At 52.1% G+C, this 18015-nt stretch overlaps 6 protein-coding genes across 6 annotated transcripts; 3 read left to right on the forward strand and 3 right to left on the reverse strand.

The window, feature by feature from the left end:
* Positions 1-198: 198 nt before the first annotated feature.
* P170DRAFT_493030 (uncharacterized protein) lies at positions 199-1669 on the forward strand (the record flags this gene model as incomplete). The annotated part of the gene is made up of 2 exons (XM_024854036.1): positions 199-1566; positions 1622-1669. 2 exons carry the CDS (start codon positions 199-201, stop codon positions 1667-1669), a joined length of 1416 nt encoding a protein of 471 aa, XP_024706186.1.
* A 1013-nt stretch (positions 1670-2682) lies between these two features.
* P170DRAFT_381931 (quinate permease) lies at positions 2683-4487 on the reverse strand. The gene is made up of 5 exons (XM_024845589.1): positions 4427-4487; positions 3951-4366; positions 3496-3892; positions 2996-3423; positions 2683-2915 (listed from the first exon to the last, which is right to left on the reverse strand). The coding sequence occupies exons 1-5, from the start codon at positions 4443-4445 to the stop codon at positions 2727-2729; spliced, it is 1449 nt and encodes a 482-aa protein (XP_024706187.1). The 5' UTR covers positions 4446-4487; the 3' UTR covers positions 2683-2726.
* Positions 4488-6615: 2128 nt separating this feature from the next.
* P170DRAFT_353584 (URC4/urg3 family protein) lies at positions 6616-8076 on the forward strand (the record flags this gene model as incomplete). The annotated part of the gene is made up of 4 exons (XM_024843986.1): positions 6616-6771; positions 6826-7153; positions 7215-7388; positions 7445-8076. The coding sequence occupies 4 exons, from the start codon at positions 6616-6618 to the stop codon at positions 8074-8076; spliced, it is 1290 nt and encodes a 429-aa protein (XP_024706188.1).
* A 2389-nt stretch (positions 8077-10465) lies between these two features.
* P170DRAFT_353583 (MFS transporter) lies at positions 10466-12100 on the forward strand (the record flags this gene model as incomplete). Its single annotated transcript, XM_024843985.1, has 1 exon — positions 10466-12100. One exon carries the CDS (start codon positions 10466-10468, stop codon positions 12098-12100), a length of 1635 nt encoding a protein of 544 aa, XP_024706189.1.
* A 378-nt stretch (positions 12101-12478) lies between these two features.
* Positions 12479-15293, reverse strand: P170DRAFT_354549 (Kha1p; the record flags this gene model as incomplete). The annotated part of the gene is made up of 4 exons (XM_024844038.1): positions 12479-13954; positions 14005-14667; positions 14717-15133; positions 15183-15293. The coding sequence occupies 4 exons, from the start codon at positions 15291-15293 to the stop codon at positions 12479-12481; spliced, it is 2667 nt and encodes an 888-aa protein (XP_024706190.1).
* A 1038-nt stretch (positions 15294-16331) lies between these two features.
* P170DRAFT_493031 (CFEM domain-containing protein) lies at positions 16332-17994 on the reverse strand (the record flags this gene model as incomplete). Its single annotated transcript, XM_024854037.1, has 7 exons — positions 17826-17994; positions 17632-17767; positions 17394-17579; positions 17197-17264; positions 16750-17138; positions 16630-16697; positions 16332-16579 (listed from the first exon to the last, which is right to left on the reverse strand). The coding sequence occupies exons 1-7, from the start codon at positions 17874-17876 to the stop codon at positions 16332-16334; spliced, it is 1146 nt and encodes a 381-aa protein (XP_024706191.1). The 5' UTR covers positions 17877-17994.
* Positions 17995-18015: the final 21 nt, after the last annotated feature.

Raw genomic sequence — 18015 nt, forward strand, 5'->3', positions numbered from 1 at the left:
ATGACGGGGTAGAATCGTTGGCATGGGGTAGACGCACCTCTGGGCCCACACGCCATATCGTGTGGCCCTGGAGCTGATAAGCAAAGCGACACGCACGGCCCATTAGTTGGGAATTTTCTATTTAGTTTTGTCTGTCCCCATATCCATCCACTCTCAACCACGTTTCATTCCCACCCATCGCCGGGAACCTCTTCCATCATGCACAACAATGACACTGCCCTCCCACCATATACCATGTCAGAATCAGCAAAGGACACGGGCGGCCTTGGTCCCGACGAAATATCAAAAGTCGAGGCATCTTACGAAAATGCAATCGGCACCGTCACTGACTTAGAGAAACACAAGACTGTCCAAGGAGAAGCAAAATTCCGCCGTCTTGGCTGGAAGCGAATGGCCGTGATTCTGCTCGTGGAGGCCATAGGTTTAGGGACATTCAGTCTTCCCAGTGCATTCGCAACTCTTGGTCTCGTTGCTGGCGTTATTTGCTGCGTTGGCCTGGGGCTGGTGGTCATCTATACAGGGTATCTCGTCGGAATGGTGAAGATTCATTACCCCGAAATCCACCATTATGGAGATATCGGCGGCCTCGTCCTAGGCCGATGGGGGCAAGAGCTGGTGGGCGCCCTGTACGTGCTTCAGCTGATCTTAATGACGGCATCTTTTTGCCTCACTGGAACCATTGCATTCAACACTTTGTCCGACGAGGGTGTCTGCGGTCTAGTCTTTGGCATTGTGTCGGCTATCTTATTATTTCTTCTTGCAATTGCGCCATCCTTCGCCGAAGCAGCCATCCTAGGATACATCGACCTCGCCTCCGTGACCATCACCATTGCCATCACGATCATCGGCTCTGGGATTGAGGCATCCAACGCACCGGGCGGTATAGCTGGAAGAAACTGGTCTGCATGGCCAGCTCCAGGCACAACGTTCAAGGATGGAATGGTCGCGATATGCAATATCATGTTCGCTTACAGCTTCAGCATGTTCATTACCCCTTTCATGTCTGAGATGCACACGCCCAAAGACTTCATGAAGTCAGTTTGGACCTTGGGCATCATCGAAATGGTAGTCTATACACTCATCGGCTCGCTCATCTTCGTTTTCGTCGGCACAGACGTCCAAAGTCCCGCTCTCCTTTCTCTCCAAGGCGTGCTTCCCAAGGTGGCATTCGGAATGGCGTTGCCTTTGATCTTCATTTCCGGTGCCATCGGTAACACTGTCACCGCGCGATATGTTCACCTACGCATATATGAAAACTCCATTGTTCGCTTCATCAACACTCCAAAGGGCTGGATCACTTGGATTGTGACACTCGCTGCGATCACCATCATTGCTTGGATCCTAGCCGAATCCATTCCCTTCTTCGACGACCTTCTTGCGCTCAGCTCTGCTCTTCTTATTTCTGGATTCGTGCTGTACTTCCCACCAGTCATGTGGTTCAAACTTATTCGCGACGGGAAATGGTACGCTCCGAAGAATCTAGTCCATGCTGTTTCTTGCGTCCTCGTTTTTTTTATTGGCTTGTTGGTCCTCGGTGGAGGCACATACGCCAGCGTTCAGGATATCGTTAGTATTCATTACCCCCGAGAAGTGAATTGATGAGATACTGACAGATTGACAGCGACATCATTACAAGATTGGCGCTGTCCGGAGTCCTTTCTCGTGTTAGGCTCCTGGGACGGCTCCAGTGGTATTTTTACATAGATGATATCCAATGATCTCATGAATTTATGGCTTGTCGATCATTGCAATGGATTTGCAGCCTTCTCACTTTATCCGCCTATCGAGTAGGTGTAGTAGTAGATCTAACATCCAGTCAGGGTGAGACGAAAGCCCACGGAACCCTCGCGGTTGGTATAGAAATAATTAAACTATGGCTAGTTTTTAAATGTAAGATAAGCTATCTTTCATTTCAATGTCTATAATCTCTTACCTATCCATTAAATGGTTTAAGTCAAGTTTCATTCTATTTGCCCAAGATCTTCATACATCCAGGTTTATTATGTCTAGGAATTATAGACCGATATTTTCTAAACTCTCTGTTTCCAATTGATTCTCCGCGTAAATGTCTTTCCAATGTTACAACACATCAATAATATTACTTCATAGCAGGACTTGTAGCCTTTCTGCCTTAGGGAACAAGTAACACGGTCGGCCACAGGCAGGGAGACTGATAATTCAATTATGTGCGCTAACTGTATAAAAGTGGACCGTTAGAATGCATCTGAAATGTGACTGGCTCTTTAGGTGGAGCTAGGCTAGCCTATGGCATGTTACGGAGTAGCCGCAAGTTTCTCATTTTTTTTTTCTCTCTTTTCTGAGTTTTCTCCAAGTCAGAAAGGCAGAGGGTGGGCGGGAAACGGGGTTCTCCTGTTTCATTCAGCCTTCTTACATGGCAAACCCTGCCCTGTTTTCAACTTGGCTTTTGTCTTGTCCTATCGACCATACTGTCCAGAACATGTGTCCCAGCACAAACATGAATATTCGACCATCTTAAAAAAAAAAACCAAATCTGTTGTCATTAATCATCTGACCTTGATTTAAATTTATTTCTGTCTCAACCCAGATCCTGCCTGGAGAGTAATAAATGTCGGAATTAAGAAATGATATCAAACCTGCAACAGATTCACGCGGATTCTGTGTCTGATGTTTCCACTAAAAAGGACATGGCATAGCATCCCACCTGTTGATCCCTTTCTCGACGTCCGCCCAATCATAAACACCTTTTATTTACTCTCTTGCCCATAAACTCTCCCCTTGGTATACAAATCCCCGGTCTCCTCTAACCCTTTCTTCGACGTCTCTGGCAGAAACATCCATGTATAAACCATCCCCACGACCGACACAGCCGAGAAGAACCAAAACGTGCCCTTGGGCGCCAGAGATCCATGCTCGAGCAACATAGTCGGGACGGCCTATCCGCAATGTCATCGTTAGTCAACATACATGGAACACCATCTCAAATCCCCAACGACGAAGGGAATGGAAGGCTCACCTTCGAAATCCCCATTCTATTCCCATAATGCCAAACAGTCACCAAACTGGACCCCGCCAGTCGCACATGCAGCGGAAAGATCTCCGCGGTGATGATATACTGGATGGAGTTCCACCCCAACGCCCACGCCACGCCAATCAAGTAGATCATGACGATGGCGCCGATGGCCGCGTGTCTGGCAGCCGGTGCCTCCTGGGCCGTCTCGGAGAGGGTTGAGTAAATAGTCAGGAATATGGCGCAGTAGATAAAGGCGAGGAGTTGCAGGGTTAGTCCGATATAGAGTGTTCGGCGCCGGCCGAGGAGATCGATCATGAAGAGCGCGGAGCCGAGCGAGGAGGCGAACTTCACGGCGCCGAAGATGGCGGTCGTGAAGAGCTTTTGGGATTGGCCTTTTATGCCGAAGAGGGCGAAAAGACGGGGCGCGTAGGCTGGTTTGGGATCGTGTTAGTTATTGTGTATTGTTGGGTGGGTTTTTAGTTGAGCAAGGTGGGGATATGTACTAGTTATAGAAGTAGGGCCAGACCACTGGATCAAACACTGTAAGGTGAAGATAAATGCGATGCGTTTAAGGTTCTCCTTGCTTGTGAACAGGCTCTTCAGGGTCCCGAAGAACGATCGTGCAGATGAATGCCCATATTCCAGTTCTAGCTGTCGTTGTGCGCTGGTGATCTCGTCTTGAACGGCAGGGTCAAATGCCGACAAGTCCCATAGCTTTCCTAGAGTCTCCGCCGCCTTATCTTGACGCCCTTTTTTACACATGTATCGCGGGCTCTCCTCACAGAATATCGAGAATATGAGTAGCATCCCCGCCCACATGATTTGGACACTGTGCGGGATGATCCATTGCTTCGAGCTCGAGTCCGAAATGTGGATAGAGGCACCCCAGATGGAGAAATACTAGGTTGTTGCTTGTCAGCATAGCCCCAGGGCAATTAACGCTCAGCGACGGACTTACCCCAGTCATGATACCCAAGTACTCCGACATACCAAACAATCCGATCAGTATCCCACGCATATCCCGAGGCGCCACTTCACCCAAATAAACCGGTGACAGAACCCCGAACTGACCGATCCCCATTCCCATAATCAAACGGCCAGCATAGAGTTGCCCGATAGTATGAGACGTCAAGAAGACGATGGAGCCGACAATCCAAAGGACGCAGGCCTGCCGCATGGCCCAAAGCATGCCGATCTTCTCGCTCCAAATGAAAGCAAGCAAGGCGCCTGGTAGACACCCGATCGTGACCATGGTTGTGACATTCGACTGTCGGTCCGCTTGCTGCGCAGCGCTGAGATAGTCGGCCTCAAGACCGAAATTTTCGATGAATGATTTGTCCGCTATTGTGCTGGCGATGAGCCCTTCATCGAGACCTACGCCGTGTCTCGGTCAGTTACCTCCTTACCACCTGAACATCTAACGGGTTAACTAACCTCGCGAAGTCCCTGCCATTCCGAAGCAGAGCGCCGCACATAGCAGCTTCAAGGTAAGTTTACCCGGCAATAGAGAGGAAGTGTTGGATCCGTGCATTGTGATCCATGACAGTAGGACAGGTGATTCTGCAATGGGAGTGCCATCTGTCGATGAAATCAGATGAGGTAGGGAAGGAATGAAGGGGAACGAAGATGGAGAAAAAAAGAAAAAAGCAAAAAAGGCAGAGGAAACTGGATAAGGGGGATGACCTCTCACTTATTGGGGTCTTTTAGTCCGTGCCAGACCAGCAAGGACCACTAGTGACTCAATGATTGCCCTCCACCATCCCAATCCTTGCCTGTGCCATTGGCCAAAGGCCCTCCTACCATCTCAGCCCTACCCGCACCCGAACTGCCTGCCGCTGCACCCGATTGGATGGAAACCCCCTCGACCGGGACCTCCCCGGGCCTCAAGGTCCCCCAGACGCTCGTAGGGCTGACGTGGTCTTGTTCTATTTCTGGTTTAATTTCAGTTGCATTGTGATGACCCGAGCTAGCCGTGATCCCGTCAGCTTGCTCTGTCTCACCGTGGGTCTACGGGGTAGTTATCTTGACTCATCGGACAGGACGCTCGACATTGGTCTACACAAGGCATTCACATTCATCAATAGCACCCAGGACCTCTAGTCAACTAACTAAAGAGTCAGAATGAATACCCACTCTCCCAGCTGGGAATCACCAAGGGCAGAAGAGTCCGCGCACGACGTAACAACCACAGAGTGCAAGACAGAAACAAGCTTTCTCCCCTATCCGTGCCGTATCTCCGTCCTGGATCCTGGATCCACTTCAGCCCTACGGACAATCCTGTCGCGACATGGAGACAGGATAATCAGCGCTCTTATTGGTAAATACCAAATGACGTGCGCGCTATTCCTTTCATGCATGCTCCTGATTTGTTCGACGCACCGATAACGACGTTCCATTCCAGCCCTGTGGGGGCGTGGAATGTGGTGGTCTTTTCGTCTTCCCTGTTTGAATGTTGTAGCCTAATTTGCGAAACGGCTCGGGATGGGTTCCAAAGATCATTCTTCTTTTCAAAATTTTTCATCTCTGCTCTCAAGGAAATCTGGGAGGATCTCGTTTATGATAATTTCAAAGGATGACTCTCAGAGATTTTGAATCACTAGAGCGAATAATGTGCAATCTACTTTGGGCTTATTAGTCTTAGCAGCGAATTACCCTAAGGAAAGCAGATTATCAAGCCGGCATATCCAGGGATACTGACACCTGAGGCATAGGTGTTCGAAATTTCTCGCAGAATAAGAATCCACAGACCAGTAATCACCTTTCATTCTCCTTCAAGCCCCCATTTCTGGACAATTATTAAGTTTTCGCAAATACAATAGTGATCAGGAATATTATTCCGAATATTGCAATTATTGTTGATTCGCCCTGTTCGCTCGACTCCCAAGTTGTTCTTCACTAGTCTCTATCCAGTAACCATCCGACGATCTCGGCGTGCTCCGTTTGCCGAAACCGCCGAGTGTTACGTCGATGGCCGCTCACGCCTCCAGATTCCCCCAGACTTGAATAACTCGATGTAATTCTTTCACTTCGATGGTGTGCTTTTTGGTTTTTCTTATTGATTTATTTATTTAATATTATTATTGAGCGACCGATACCTTGCAAAAGTGGTTGACCTAGAATGAAGGCTCTAAAAGTCATTATATATTTGGACCACCACTTTTATGGTTGGTAAGATTTAGCATCATGTTTGGCTACTATTTCATGTCACAGAATTCCTACTATGAATACACGACTCTGTATATAAAAAACATTTACTTCATTAGACACAATCCAATAATCAAACATAACGTATCGGCTTCATTGCTAAAGTCTAGCCTTGAGATTCATGCTACCGACCACACTCTCGGTATAGCCATAGATGAAGCCACAACACAACAAAGCATCACAAGAGCATCCAAACCCCCACATTTGCTCAAAACAAGGTCAAAGAGCATGCCAGGTGGCAATGCAACCCTCGAACAATAACTTTTAGTCACTGGAATGATCATTTAGCTGACATAAGTGTTTAACCCCGCATCTGAAGCATGCATTACTCATGCTTTATATTCTCCGCTTCCCCAGATTGATGGTCCACAAGATACTATAGACCTCAAAAGTTAGAAGAGGTCATAAACTCATACGGAATGAATCAAGAAGTGCAGTACATCCTCAGCCTAGAGGCCGTTCGCGAACGAGCCAATCACATCCTCAACCTCGCCAAGAGTGATCGTCTGAACCATTTCGAGTACCATGAGGACCGGCTCGACGGTGCGGTACAGTATGTAGCTGGGATTATCAAGGTAAGATATCATAATGAATCTACTGGTTATGGAGAGGTGGTGCTAACGAAGCAGCGCGACTACGGCCCAAACAAATTCGAAAAAATCCCGCCTCATGGCCGCTGGCAGCATTTCCAGGTGAACGATGTTGATCGCATCGGCAAGCTCCTAGGTCAGTGGGAATCGGCCGGATACGATAAGATCGAGCAAGCGCGTGGTCTGGTGGATCTTTTCTTTGTGTCTGTGTTGCTGGATGCCGGGGCCGGTGATAAGTGGCGGTTTACGGAGCCAGACACTGGGCTGGTGCTGGTTCGCAGTGAGGGTATTGCGGTTGCCACGTTGCATATGTTTCTGAAGGGGCAGTTTGCTACTGCTGGTTTTGGGCGTGGGGATGTGGTGCTTGGTTAGTTGCTCTCGTTTTCTTTGGTCTGTGGGTGTGGTTTGCATGTGTTGACCGGTATCAGGACAAGCATTGCGCGATTTCAGCGAAGACACCCTTCGCGAAGGGTTCCAGATAACGGATGAGAACCTCTTCGTCGGAGTTCCGGCCAGAGTCGATCTCTTGAGATCGCTAGGCCAGTCGCTTTTGCGTCTCCCCGACGTATTCGGCGAATCTGGACGACCGGGGGAACTCGTCGGTACGTGCCTCCCAGCAGGCACAAGTCCATCAGGAGACAAGCTGACACCTCACCAGACTACCTGGTATCTCAAGCAGGCCAGAGCAACGTCATCGACTTCGCAACACTCTGGACCACACTGCAGAGCGTCCTCCTACCCATCTGGCCTTCAACTCGCACACAGCTATCCAGTCACCCTGTCGGCGACGCCTGGCCACTCCAAGCGTTATCCGACCACCCACCATCCCCCAACTCACCGTATCACACGATCCAGCCCTTCCACAAGCTCACGCAATGGCTCGCCTACTCCCTTATGGTGCCATTTGAGCGCCTCCTCTCCAAAACTTGGAAGAACGCAGACATCGCCACCGGCCTACCCGAGTACCGCAACGGCGGCGTATTCATCGACATGGGCGTTTTGACCCTGAAGCCTGAAGCACTGGCTCGCGGGGTCAAGAACTCAGGCACAGAGCTGCCCGCGTTTGATGCCACGGCCGATGAGATTGTCGAGTGGCGAGCGTTAACGGTCGCGTTGCTGGATCGCGTGCATGAGGCTATCCAGAAGACGGATCTGGGGCCGCAGCGACTGTCTTTGCCGCAGGTGTTGGAGGCCGGAACGTGGAAGGCAGGCAGGGAGCTGGCGGCTGAGAAGAGGCCGGCGACGCGGTCTAGTCCGATTCTGATCCTGGGGGATGGCACGTTGTTCTAAGGTAGTTTAGACTTGGTCAACCTGTTCCATGATCTCGGTTGAAGTCGGGGATGTAGGCTCAGAGTGCTCGGATGGTATGCTGCTTGGTTACCCCCTTGCCACTATACAGAACCAGTTTGCCCACAACAATGGATGTCCAATGCTACTTCCCCGTACTGAGATCTCCCCTTCACCCCTGGAATGTAAACAACCCCAGCCAAGAACGCAGGCAAAGAGGCGGTTACATAAGCGACTCCAAGTGATCTTCGGCGATTAAAGTTTTTAAGGTGTGGCGACAGAGCGAATCGCCCCCTTTTTCGAGAAAAGCAAACGAAGGGCAACGGGCTGCAGAACGCAATGAAAATTCTGATCTTACTCAGATCAGTTTCATGAAGGTTTCGGCTACGGCGGCTACACGACTCATCCACTCACGACTCAAGTCAGGATTGCCCGCCGGACCCGATCAGCAGTGTTCTCTCGGTGGACGACCGTTTCGTGGAGAAGAGCACCGAAAAGGTGTTACTTCCGGTGGCAAAATCGCTCGTTCCTACTCCGTGCTGTGCTGAGATTTCAAACACATGGCGGGGTTGGGAAACCGGCTTTTTGGTTTGTTTGGTTGTCTCGAGGCATGGCGCTCGATTCATGCATGATGCTGTCATGGTTGTCTGCTTTTACGTAGGATTTGCTGACTTCGATATGGGTCGTATGATTTTACATAGCGGTTAACAAATGAATACGAAAGAGCAGTCTATGCCGAGGCTGGATTGGCAATAATAATGACAAGGCTGCCGTCTAGATAAAACGCGCAGGTTATGATTTGCGTAACATTCGCTTGGACAACTGTTGAGGGAAACTCGCTAATCTCGATGACCCATAACACGGAGTATCAACAAACTACATCCCACGCGGTGGATAAAAGATCCGAGGGGACAAATGAACTTCGGAATTATCCACCGCTCATACCGCACAGGGTAAGGAGATGCATTCGTGCACCGTTTGAGATAGACAGGCACAGGAACATGGACAGCAACATGAGATAGACTATTGCCACCGTCTCCAAGTGCAGAGTGACAGCAGCCTGCCAAACTCGTGAGTCTCATCCAATCGAGGGCAACAGTCATGAGCACAGAATGTCAGACCACGGATCTACGGAGGACGGAGTGAGCAGGGAGACGCCGTCATCAGTTCTCCAACTTTTGACTCCGTGGTCACAAGACCCGAAGACCCCCAAGTGCAACCCGTTGAGCTCTGGACCGGGTTGGCACGGTATTGGCGCCAAACTGTTCGCAACCCCCAAGCCAACGATGTCATCGCACCGCACATTCTCGGACGCAGAGCCAGAATCAGATTTTGCGTCCTACCGGATTGGGGTTCCTCTGCGAGTGGGTCTCGTTGCGGTGGAACCCGAAGCTTGGCTGCCTCACTTTCCCTCTGGATTGTCCCTTGTATATGTCTCAATTTCAACCTCAGTAGTGAAATGCCGGCCGCGAGAAACCCTGAAGTGTTTTCCCGGGGGCAGGTTTCTGGGAGGTTTGCCCCGTGTCTCCAGATTCTCCAGATGTCGCGAACGCTGAACAGGGGGGAAATCAGCCACCATCCCGATTCTGTCCACCGGCAATCCGGGCGAAAACTCTCGGGATGGCACTAGGAGAGGGGGTTTCCCCGAGGTGAAACCGAGGATACACCATGCCGACCGACTTGCGCCGGAGGGCAACCGGTCGAGTTGGAGACCCATGGGGTGGCAATTCCGAATCGGCCCGGGGGCATCGATGTCGCCGCTCTTTACCACAATCGGGATGCCGAACGGGCGGCGTGGGGGTGGAAGGTCCAATGATGGAGAAGGATCTCGGGCGAGTTCCGATTACGTTGGCTTTGGGATTTCGGGCCGGTTTTTCTCGAGACGCGGGATATGAGGTTTTTAGGAGGTGTAGGGATTTGGGAATACTCCGGATGATGCTGAGTATCAACGAGGAGTTCTGCCGTGAATGACTACATGCCAGGAAGAAGAACATGCCTCTGTCACCTCGCGAGCAGCAGAGTTTCCGCGAAGTTAATCATGCACGTAGTCTGGGTCAGGGCCCGAGGCCAAACTCGTTACAGAGCCAGCGCAAGTCTGGTCGAGCAGGCCTCGACCCACCCGGGCAGTGTTGGCCTTTGGACTATGATTGACCTAGAGCTCGCCCGTGGAGAAGACAGCACGAAAAGCCTGTCTGTCCCATGATGCCATGGGTGGGCTCCTCCAGCGTCGCCGCGGCATTTTTCACGATGCCACTGGATCACATATAGTTAGGGCTTCATCCGCCCTCGTCCGTCCGATTTTTCTTTCTCCATTCTGATCCTGTTTTACCCCATCCTCTCAACCCCGTTTTTCCTCTCTCTCCCCCTTTTCTACCCTCGTCCATCGCCCATCATGGACAATAAAATCGTGTCAGAATCCGATAAGGCCCAACCTGGCCTTGCCTCGCACACAGAGAACGCCTCGTCCTCCTCATCACAACAGGCCATGCCTTCCCACGGCCGCGTCGTCGGCGGCAAGCACATCCAGAAGGTCGAGGATGAATCGTCAATGTCTTCGCATGAGGGCGCCGGTCCCCTGCAGACCTTCGACTTCGACCTCCCGCTGACTCTCACCCGCACGCAAGTCCACGACGGCAACCAGTTCATCGTGGTGGAATTCACCCCGGACGACCCCGAGGATCCCTTCAACTGGAACCCGCGCTACAAGGCCTTCATCTCGCTGCTGCTCTGCCTCATGACTCTCTTCATCGGTCTCGCCACGACCGCCTACTCCTCCGGCATTGGCAAAATGACCTCTGAATTCGGCGTGTCCGAAGAACTCGGCCAGCTGGGTCTCTTCACCTTCAACTTCACCTGCGCTCTGGCTCCTCTCTTCCTGGCTCCCTTCTGCGAGCTGGCCGGCCGCCGCGTCGTCTACGTCGGCGCCTACGTCTGCTTCGCCCTCATGTTCATCGGTCTCTCGCTCGGCAAGAACATCGCCACCATTATCGTCTGCCGTGCCCTGCTCGGTCTCTTCGGCTGCGTCGGCACTATCCTCGTCGGCGGCACCTTCGGCGACATGTACCGTCCCGAGGAGCGTGCCATCCCCATGGCCACCTTCTCCTACGTCGCCATCCTCGGCACCGTCGGCGCCCCCATCTACGCCGGCTTCATCGACCAAGCCCTCGGCTGGCGCTGGGTCGAGGGTATCCAGGGCCTCGCCAACATCCCCCTCGGCATCGTCATCCTCTTCGCGCTCCGCGAAACCCGCGGCTCCGTCACCCTCACCAAGCGCGCTAAGCTCCTCCGCAGCCAAACCGGCGACGAGCGCTACCGCGCCGCCAACGAGGTCGAGGCCCCCGGCATCAAGGAGATGCTGCACAGCTCGTCCGTCAAGGCCATCAAGATGCTGATCACCGAGCCGGTCGTCTTCTTCTTTGGCCTCTGGATCGCGTTCGCCTGGTTCCTGACCTTCCTCTTCCTCTCCGTCATCCCCATCACCTTCAACGAGAAGAAGGGCTGGAACGAGGGCGTCTCGGGTCTTCCCTACATCTCGCTCGTCCTGGGCACCACCATCGGCTTTGGTCTCAACTTCTTCCAGATCCGCAAGTTCGAAGGCATGGTGAAGAACGGCGAGAACCCACAGCCCGAGGCGCGGCTGTACGGCGCCCTCTACGGCGCCGTCTGGCTGCCCATCGGCCTCTTCATCTACAGCTTCACGCAGTACGAGTACCTGCACTGGATCGCGCCCGTCATCGCCCTGGCCCTCATCACCATCGGTATCTTCTTCATCTTCGAGAGCTGCTACTCGTTCACGAGTGACTGCTACGGCGGGAACTCGTCGTCCGCCATCGCCGGCCAGGGTCTCATGCGTAACACCCTCGGTGCTGTCTCGCCGCTGTTTGCGTCGCAGTTCTTCCACAACGTCGGTAGCCAGTGGGCCGGGTTGATCCTCGCTCTTGTAGCGTCCGCTTTGACTCTGATTCCGTTCGTCTTGTTCAAGTTTGGTCCGGCCATCAGAGCCCGATCGAAGCTTGCTGAGGCTTAAGCGTGTTTTGTTTGTTTTTGTTTTGCTGCATTAATGCATATGGGATGGTTGCTACTTTTTTATTGCCCTCATATTTATACCTATATATAAGACATGACTGATTGGATGCATTGGGTGGAATTTGCATTGGATTGTATATACTTTGCATTGAGTGGATATATGGCTTGATGTATATTTATTGATATCATGGATCAAAGAAAATTCAAGAACATGAAATGATTCAAAATTGTGTGCAGAAGATAGAGTAAGGTATCCAAATGTCGTAGCTCGTGTTTGCGTAATTGAAATAATCAAGTCGTGAGGCAGAGGGGGGCACCAGAGACCATCAACAAGGCAGGAACCGAAAAAAAAAGAAAATCAACCACCACGTATGGAGAACTACTGCCTTCCACGCAAAACCAGAATGTTACCCACAATCCGATTCTCCGTCCGTACCAGAGCCTGCCCGACTGCTCCCAGGGCCCGACTCGCGTCCGTCCCGACTTCTTCCTGTGCCATCCCGAATCCCGAAACAGGGTCCACTCGGTTGTTGCGCCGTCCGACCACCGTCATGTTTCCGGCCCTGTGTGGTGATTGACTCATTTCCTCCTTTACAGTCGTCACTGCGAATTGCACGGCGTCGGGTTCTCCCTGGGCCGGCGAGATGCGTTTGAAGATGACCCGGGACGTCAGTTCCGGGGCCAGCGAGTCGCGCGTGGCTGCGAAGAAATTGTAGTCCGATTCGACTTCCTGGACGCTGGCCGAGACATGGGTCGAGGACTTGCCCTTCCCTGTTTCGCTAGGACTGTCGGTGTCGGCCGACCCAGACTGTGGGGACGGCGCTACGTCGATGTGGATAATGGTCGCCGTCACCTGATCGTTCTGGGCCAGCTGGAGGACGAAACGCAGCGCAAAGCGGTCGTCATCGCCGCCGAAGAAAGGCAGCACAATATGGTGAGAGCGTGCTGCCGCAGGGGCACTATTCCACATGGAGCCGCGAGCACTAAGGGCGCTGACAGACCGCTTGGCCAGAAGGGGCCGGCCTGACCCACGCGTGTATGGGCTGCGTTCGACCAGAACCCCCACGCTACAGGAGGTTTGGTCGAGTACTTTGGAGACGAAATCCGTGTAGGGCCCGTTGGCGAATCGACTAGCCTCGTCGAGGCCCAGCCCACTTTGGTGTTCACTAATGGTCCCAGTTTCGCTCCACGGCAATAACAGGAGATCACTGGACTCCTGGCGAGCCATACCCACGACTGTATCGGCGAAAGAATATTCGGGAACAACGGAGACCCCGGCCATGATGGAGAGATCGTGCCACTGACCGAACGCCCGGAAGGTATTGACCACCGGATCCCATAGGGTATATTCATCGATCTCCGAGACCTTCATGACACTGGAGTCTCGGTCAGTGAGTTCCATTAGCCGAACACCATGGACCTGTAGGGCTGGAGATTCTTCGATTTCCGTGGCCGCAGACTCTTCTGCCGCGGGCTCTGGAGACGCCGTCATGGACCGTCTCTTGTCGGGGTGAACCTTGGGTGCCGGAGCCTGAGTGACGCTAGGTCCCAAAAGGGCAGCTAAGGTGCAGATACTCGACAACCCGTCCAGTCGTAGGTACACAAGAAGTTTCCGAACGGGATTTGACCGTAGTTCTTCTTTTGCTACTGCCACACTGTCGGCGCGGGCATCGGATTGAATAGCATTGCCATCCCAGTCGATCTCACCGCGACGCCAGCGGTCCACCTTATCCTGGTACCATTTCGGGTATAGCAAAGTGGTCAAGGGCGTGGTTACAAATGTGGTAACCAATGCCATAACCACAAACATGGTAAATGTACGGGTGCTGAGGATCTTGGCTTGCAAGCCGATATTCTGTCCTGCCGTTAGCAAAAGGTCACATGCTCAAGCCACGTGCAACATACCAAGACAATCAGCTCAACCAATCCCTTACAACTCATTAAGACACCGATGGAAAAGCTCTCACGCCACAGCAGCCCACACATCCTGGACGCGCCCGCACCACCAATGATCTTGGCGATAAGTGCGATCGCAATGATACCGATAACATATCCCCAAGTGGTGCCGGTGTCGAGCAACCCGAGATTGGTCTGCAAACCAGACAGGGTGAAATACAGCGGCAGAAATAGAGTTGCCACCAGATCTTCGATTTTCTCGGTCAGTTTGATCGCAAATCCGCCTTCGTGGGGACAGAGAAGACCGATCAGGAATCCGCCAAAAATGGCGTGGACACCAATGACCTGCGTGAAGAAGGACGAAGCGAGGGCAATCAGAAGCGTGATAGCCACGACGGACTGACTGGGTCCCTTTTGCAAGGCTCCGGTGTGCTTGAGAAATCGCAAAAAGAGAGGCCGGAACACATATGCTAGAAACAGCACATAGCCTACACAGACAAGGAGCACCCACAGGGCCGTCAGGCCGGTACCAGCGTTGACCAACGCAACACAGAGAGCCAGGAGAATCCAGCCGACAACGTCATTGCCGACACCTGCGGACAGCACAATTACGCCGACGTTGGTCCCAAGCAATTTCAACTCTGTCAGGATACGGCATAGCACGGGAAAGGCCTGGTCGCGGTTAGCCACCGATCGCCATGCCCATGCGAGATAAACATACCGTGATAGCCATTGCGATACCGATGAAGAGCAGGTAGGTACCGAAGTTGATCGGAACCATACCAGGTTCATCGCGAAACGTGTGATACAAACCGTAGGAGATGGCAGAACCCAATCCAAAGGGCAGGACCATTCCCGCGGCGGACACACTGACCGCCACGCGCCAATTGCTGACCAGGAATCGCAAGTCCGTCTCCAGACCGACCAGGAAGAGGAAGAGGATCAAGCCTAGATTGGCGACCAGATTCAAATTCGGAATGGACGCCGTTGGGAAGATGGCCTCTGTGAAGCCGGGGATTTTGCCGAAAACCGACGGGCCCAGCAAAACCCCGGCAATCACTTCCGCGATGACTCGAGGCTGACGGATCTTGGAGAGAGGCCAGTGCAGCAGACGGCAGAAGATGATGATGATCGACGCCTATCGATCGTTGGAACTGCTACTCTGCGATAGTACGGCATGTGCTTACCTGGATAATGAAGATAACAATCGGGTTCTTGGGATCATAGTGAGATGGATTGCCGCCCTCGAGAATGCCACCTTGTGGAGCCGCGCGATTGTCGGTGGAGTTGGAGGACATGATGGCGCGATGGCACGCAGCCGGATTAAGCTCCTATGAGCTGGGGGAGATGAACCAGAGTGGACGGGCGACTCTGGCGATGGATGACTTGCAAGGATGAAAGGAGAGAGAAGAGGGAAAAGGGAAAAAGAGGGCAAAAGGCGCCGTCGAGAGGAAAACGGCAAACAAAGAATTGATTGCCTGAAACGGATGGCAAATCTGGGGCTCCACGTGGCCGGGGAAATGCTGACTCAGCCGTCGCTTAGGTCATCCTCGCGCATTCTCTGCTACGATCTCTGCTTTACAACCTGCACATCTTGAGAGAACTAGAAAACTAGAAATCAAATGGACTCTTTATCTCCATGCCCACCCCCCACACCAATCGTTGCTGACTTCATCGTGTGATCCGCGCTGCCTTGGCGACTGGTCGAGCCGTCATCCAGCGGCCGCCCAGCTCGTATTGCGCCAGTCTCTCGCCTGCCGAGATTGACACCGCCGGAACCAACCACTGGATGATCGCTTTAGACTTTGGGAACGCTAGCGTCTGACAGGCGAGACCGGTTGGACTCCAGAGCTGCGCTTCACCCGTGACTATGGCTCGGATCCCTGCCGATAGTTGTTCCATATTCAACTAGCCGTGTGTGGTGGTCAAGGGCAGGCTACCGGCGGCTTTAAATCATTTCGGAGGTCTTGTCTGCTCGGCAGACATGACGCGACCGGGGAAAATGATGTCTGTGGCTGCATATGTGAAGTTTCATGTGGTTATCCTTTGTTAGTCTGGAGTTTGGTCACGGGTAGTCCGAAGAGGGATGTCCCGTGAAAGACGAAGCCCTATCCAGGAATCCCCTGGATGAAGAATCGCGGCGCTGTTGACGTGCATCGAGCAATCTCCTTTTATCTTACGAGATTGGTCAATCGCAACTAGACCCAAATTATTCTCATTATGTATGTAAACTGTAACAAGCCAGAATACCCCGCCACGCTAACTGGAACATATAGGAAAACAACGAAGAAAATACACATGAATCTCCATGACTATGGAGTCCTCGCACAGCCTATTTATCGGCCGTTCACCAATGCATCTTCCGACGCAGTTGTGTGGAGGATACTGAAGTCCTCCTTTCTCTTCTTCCGCTCCATGCGGATAGGTGGTGGTGTCGCATCCTCGGGATTACTGTTCTTTCGGGTGTCTCCAAAGCACGATGGAAAGAGAGGTTTGAAGAGAGATGGAATGCAGGGCATGCACGCGCAGATGATGGCCACGTCGCATTCCACGATACTCCAATAGATAGCGGGATTGTTGTCCACTACTCCAGCGTAAGCATGCGACAGCGCAGCAGGGGTAAAGGAGGCTTACTGCTGATATTGGCAGACTTGGAGAACTTGATCAAAGATTGCAGACGCAGACAACTTACGACGGTGATCCTGTTTCATGTTAGCATCGACACATTCATTGCAACAAGGGTTGGGGACGCACAAGAAACCCGTGCAGAACATCAGCATGATCAAAGTCTTCTTCCTCTTGCTCATGGTAATCTGCAGCGTCGACAGAGGCCAGAGAGGAAGAGCGATAATGGACATGTCCATCGCAATCTGCATGGCAGCACGATACCAGGAGTACGCGCTGATATCAATACAGGAACCGGTGGTCTCCCCAGTCCAGTTTGTCCAAAAGAATGACACTGGCGTGCATTGAAAGATCATTATCAGGGTGTTGGATGTACCGAAACAGACCGATAACACTCCCAAGGCATAAGCAATGTATTGATATTTCGACGGCGGGAAGATGCGAAGGTAAAATGTGAGGAAAGAAAGCTGCGTGAAGGCTTCGGAAGGCATATAGAAGACTTCCGCGAGGAGGAGCAACTTTGCAATCTATTAGCATGTCGAAAAACTCTAACATCAAATGGTTTACAGTAAGTACCTTGAGCTGTTTGGTAATATCACCAAAGGGTATAGTCCAGATATTTGTACCGAGGCCATATTTCTTCACTGCGCCCAAGTCAGCGCCTGTCGCTATGAACGGACTAGAGTAACTCACTAGGAAATGCCAGGCAATTCAACGGAGCAGCGCAAGCCTGGTTGTTATTAGAAATGGAATGAGGACATTATATGTGATACTCACCAGTGCCATCAAGATCAACCCATCGTCCCATCCGAAAGACTTCTTGATACAGGTCCTCTGCAACAAGCGCAAAACCACCATGATCAGAGCCATCATCCCCAGTCCACCTGCTAAGCCAGGAGTCAGGTCTGCCTGGCTCTCCTCAGGGACTCCACATGCAGCTCTGGTCGCGTTTGTCGACGCTAGGGACTGGTTAACCTTAGACCTTTGATGAAAATTGCCATCATATCATACCGAGATTATCTTTGGGCGTGCACTGCAATGAGAAACACCCGATCGCGTTGGTCATAATGGTTTCATTCGTGCATATGCAAGTCTGATCTGTTGCAGAGCACGAAAAGTCCTTGAGAACGGCGGTGAAGCAGTCGGTCTGGGCGACAAGATAGATGAGAAAGAGCAGCACCCAAGTGGATCGAGGACTATCTTACCGCACACGTTGCCAGACCACCGAGAAAACCGTCCGAGATTGTCGAATTCATGATGTAAATAGCAGTTGCACACCTCGAAGTTTGAACAACTGAAGAAGAAATCTGATTTCAAAACTCCGAACATACGTCCTTCGGATAGTTTAAGTAGACACCCTGAGGTCGAGTCCGCTGCTACCATAATTTACTGGTC

The sequence above is a fragment of the Aspergillus steynii genome (assembly GCF_002849105.1).
Source record: "Aspergillus steynii IBT 23096 chromosome Unknown P170scaffold_3, whole genome shotgun sequence".
NCBI lineage: Eukaryota > Fungi > Ascomycota > Eurotiomycetes > Eurotiales > Aspergillaceae > Aspergillus > Aspergillus steynii.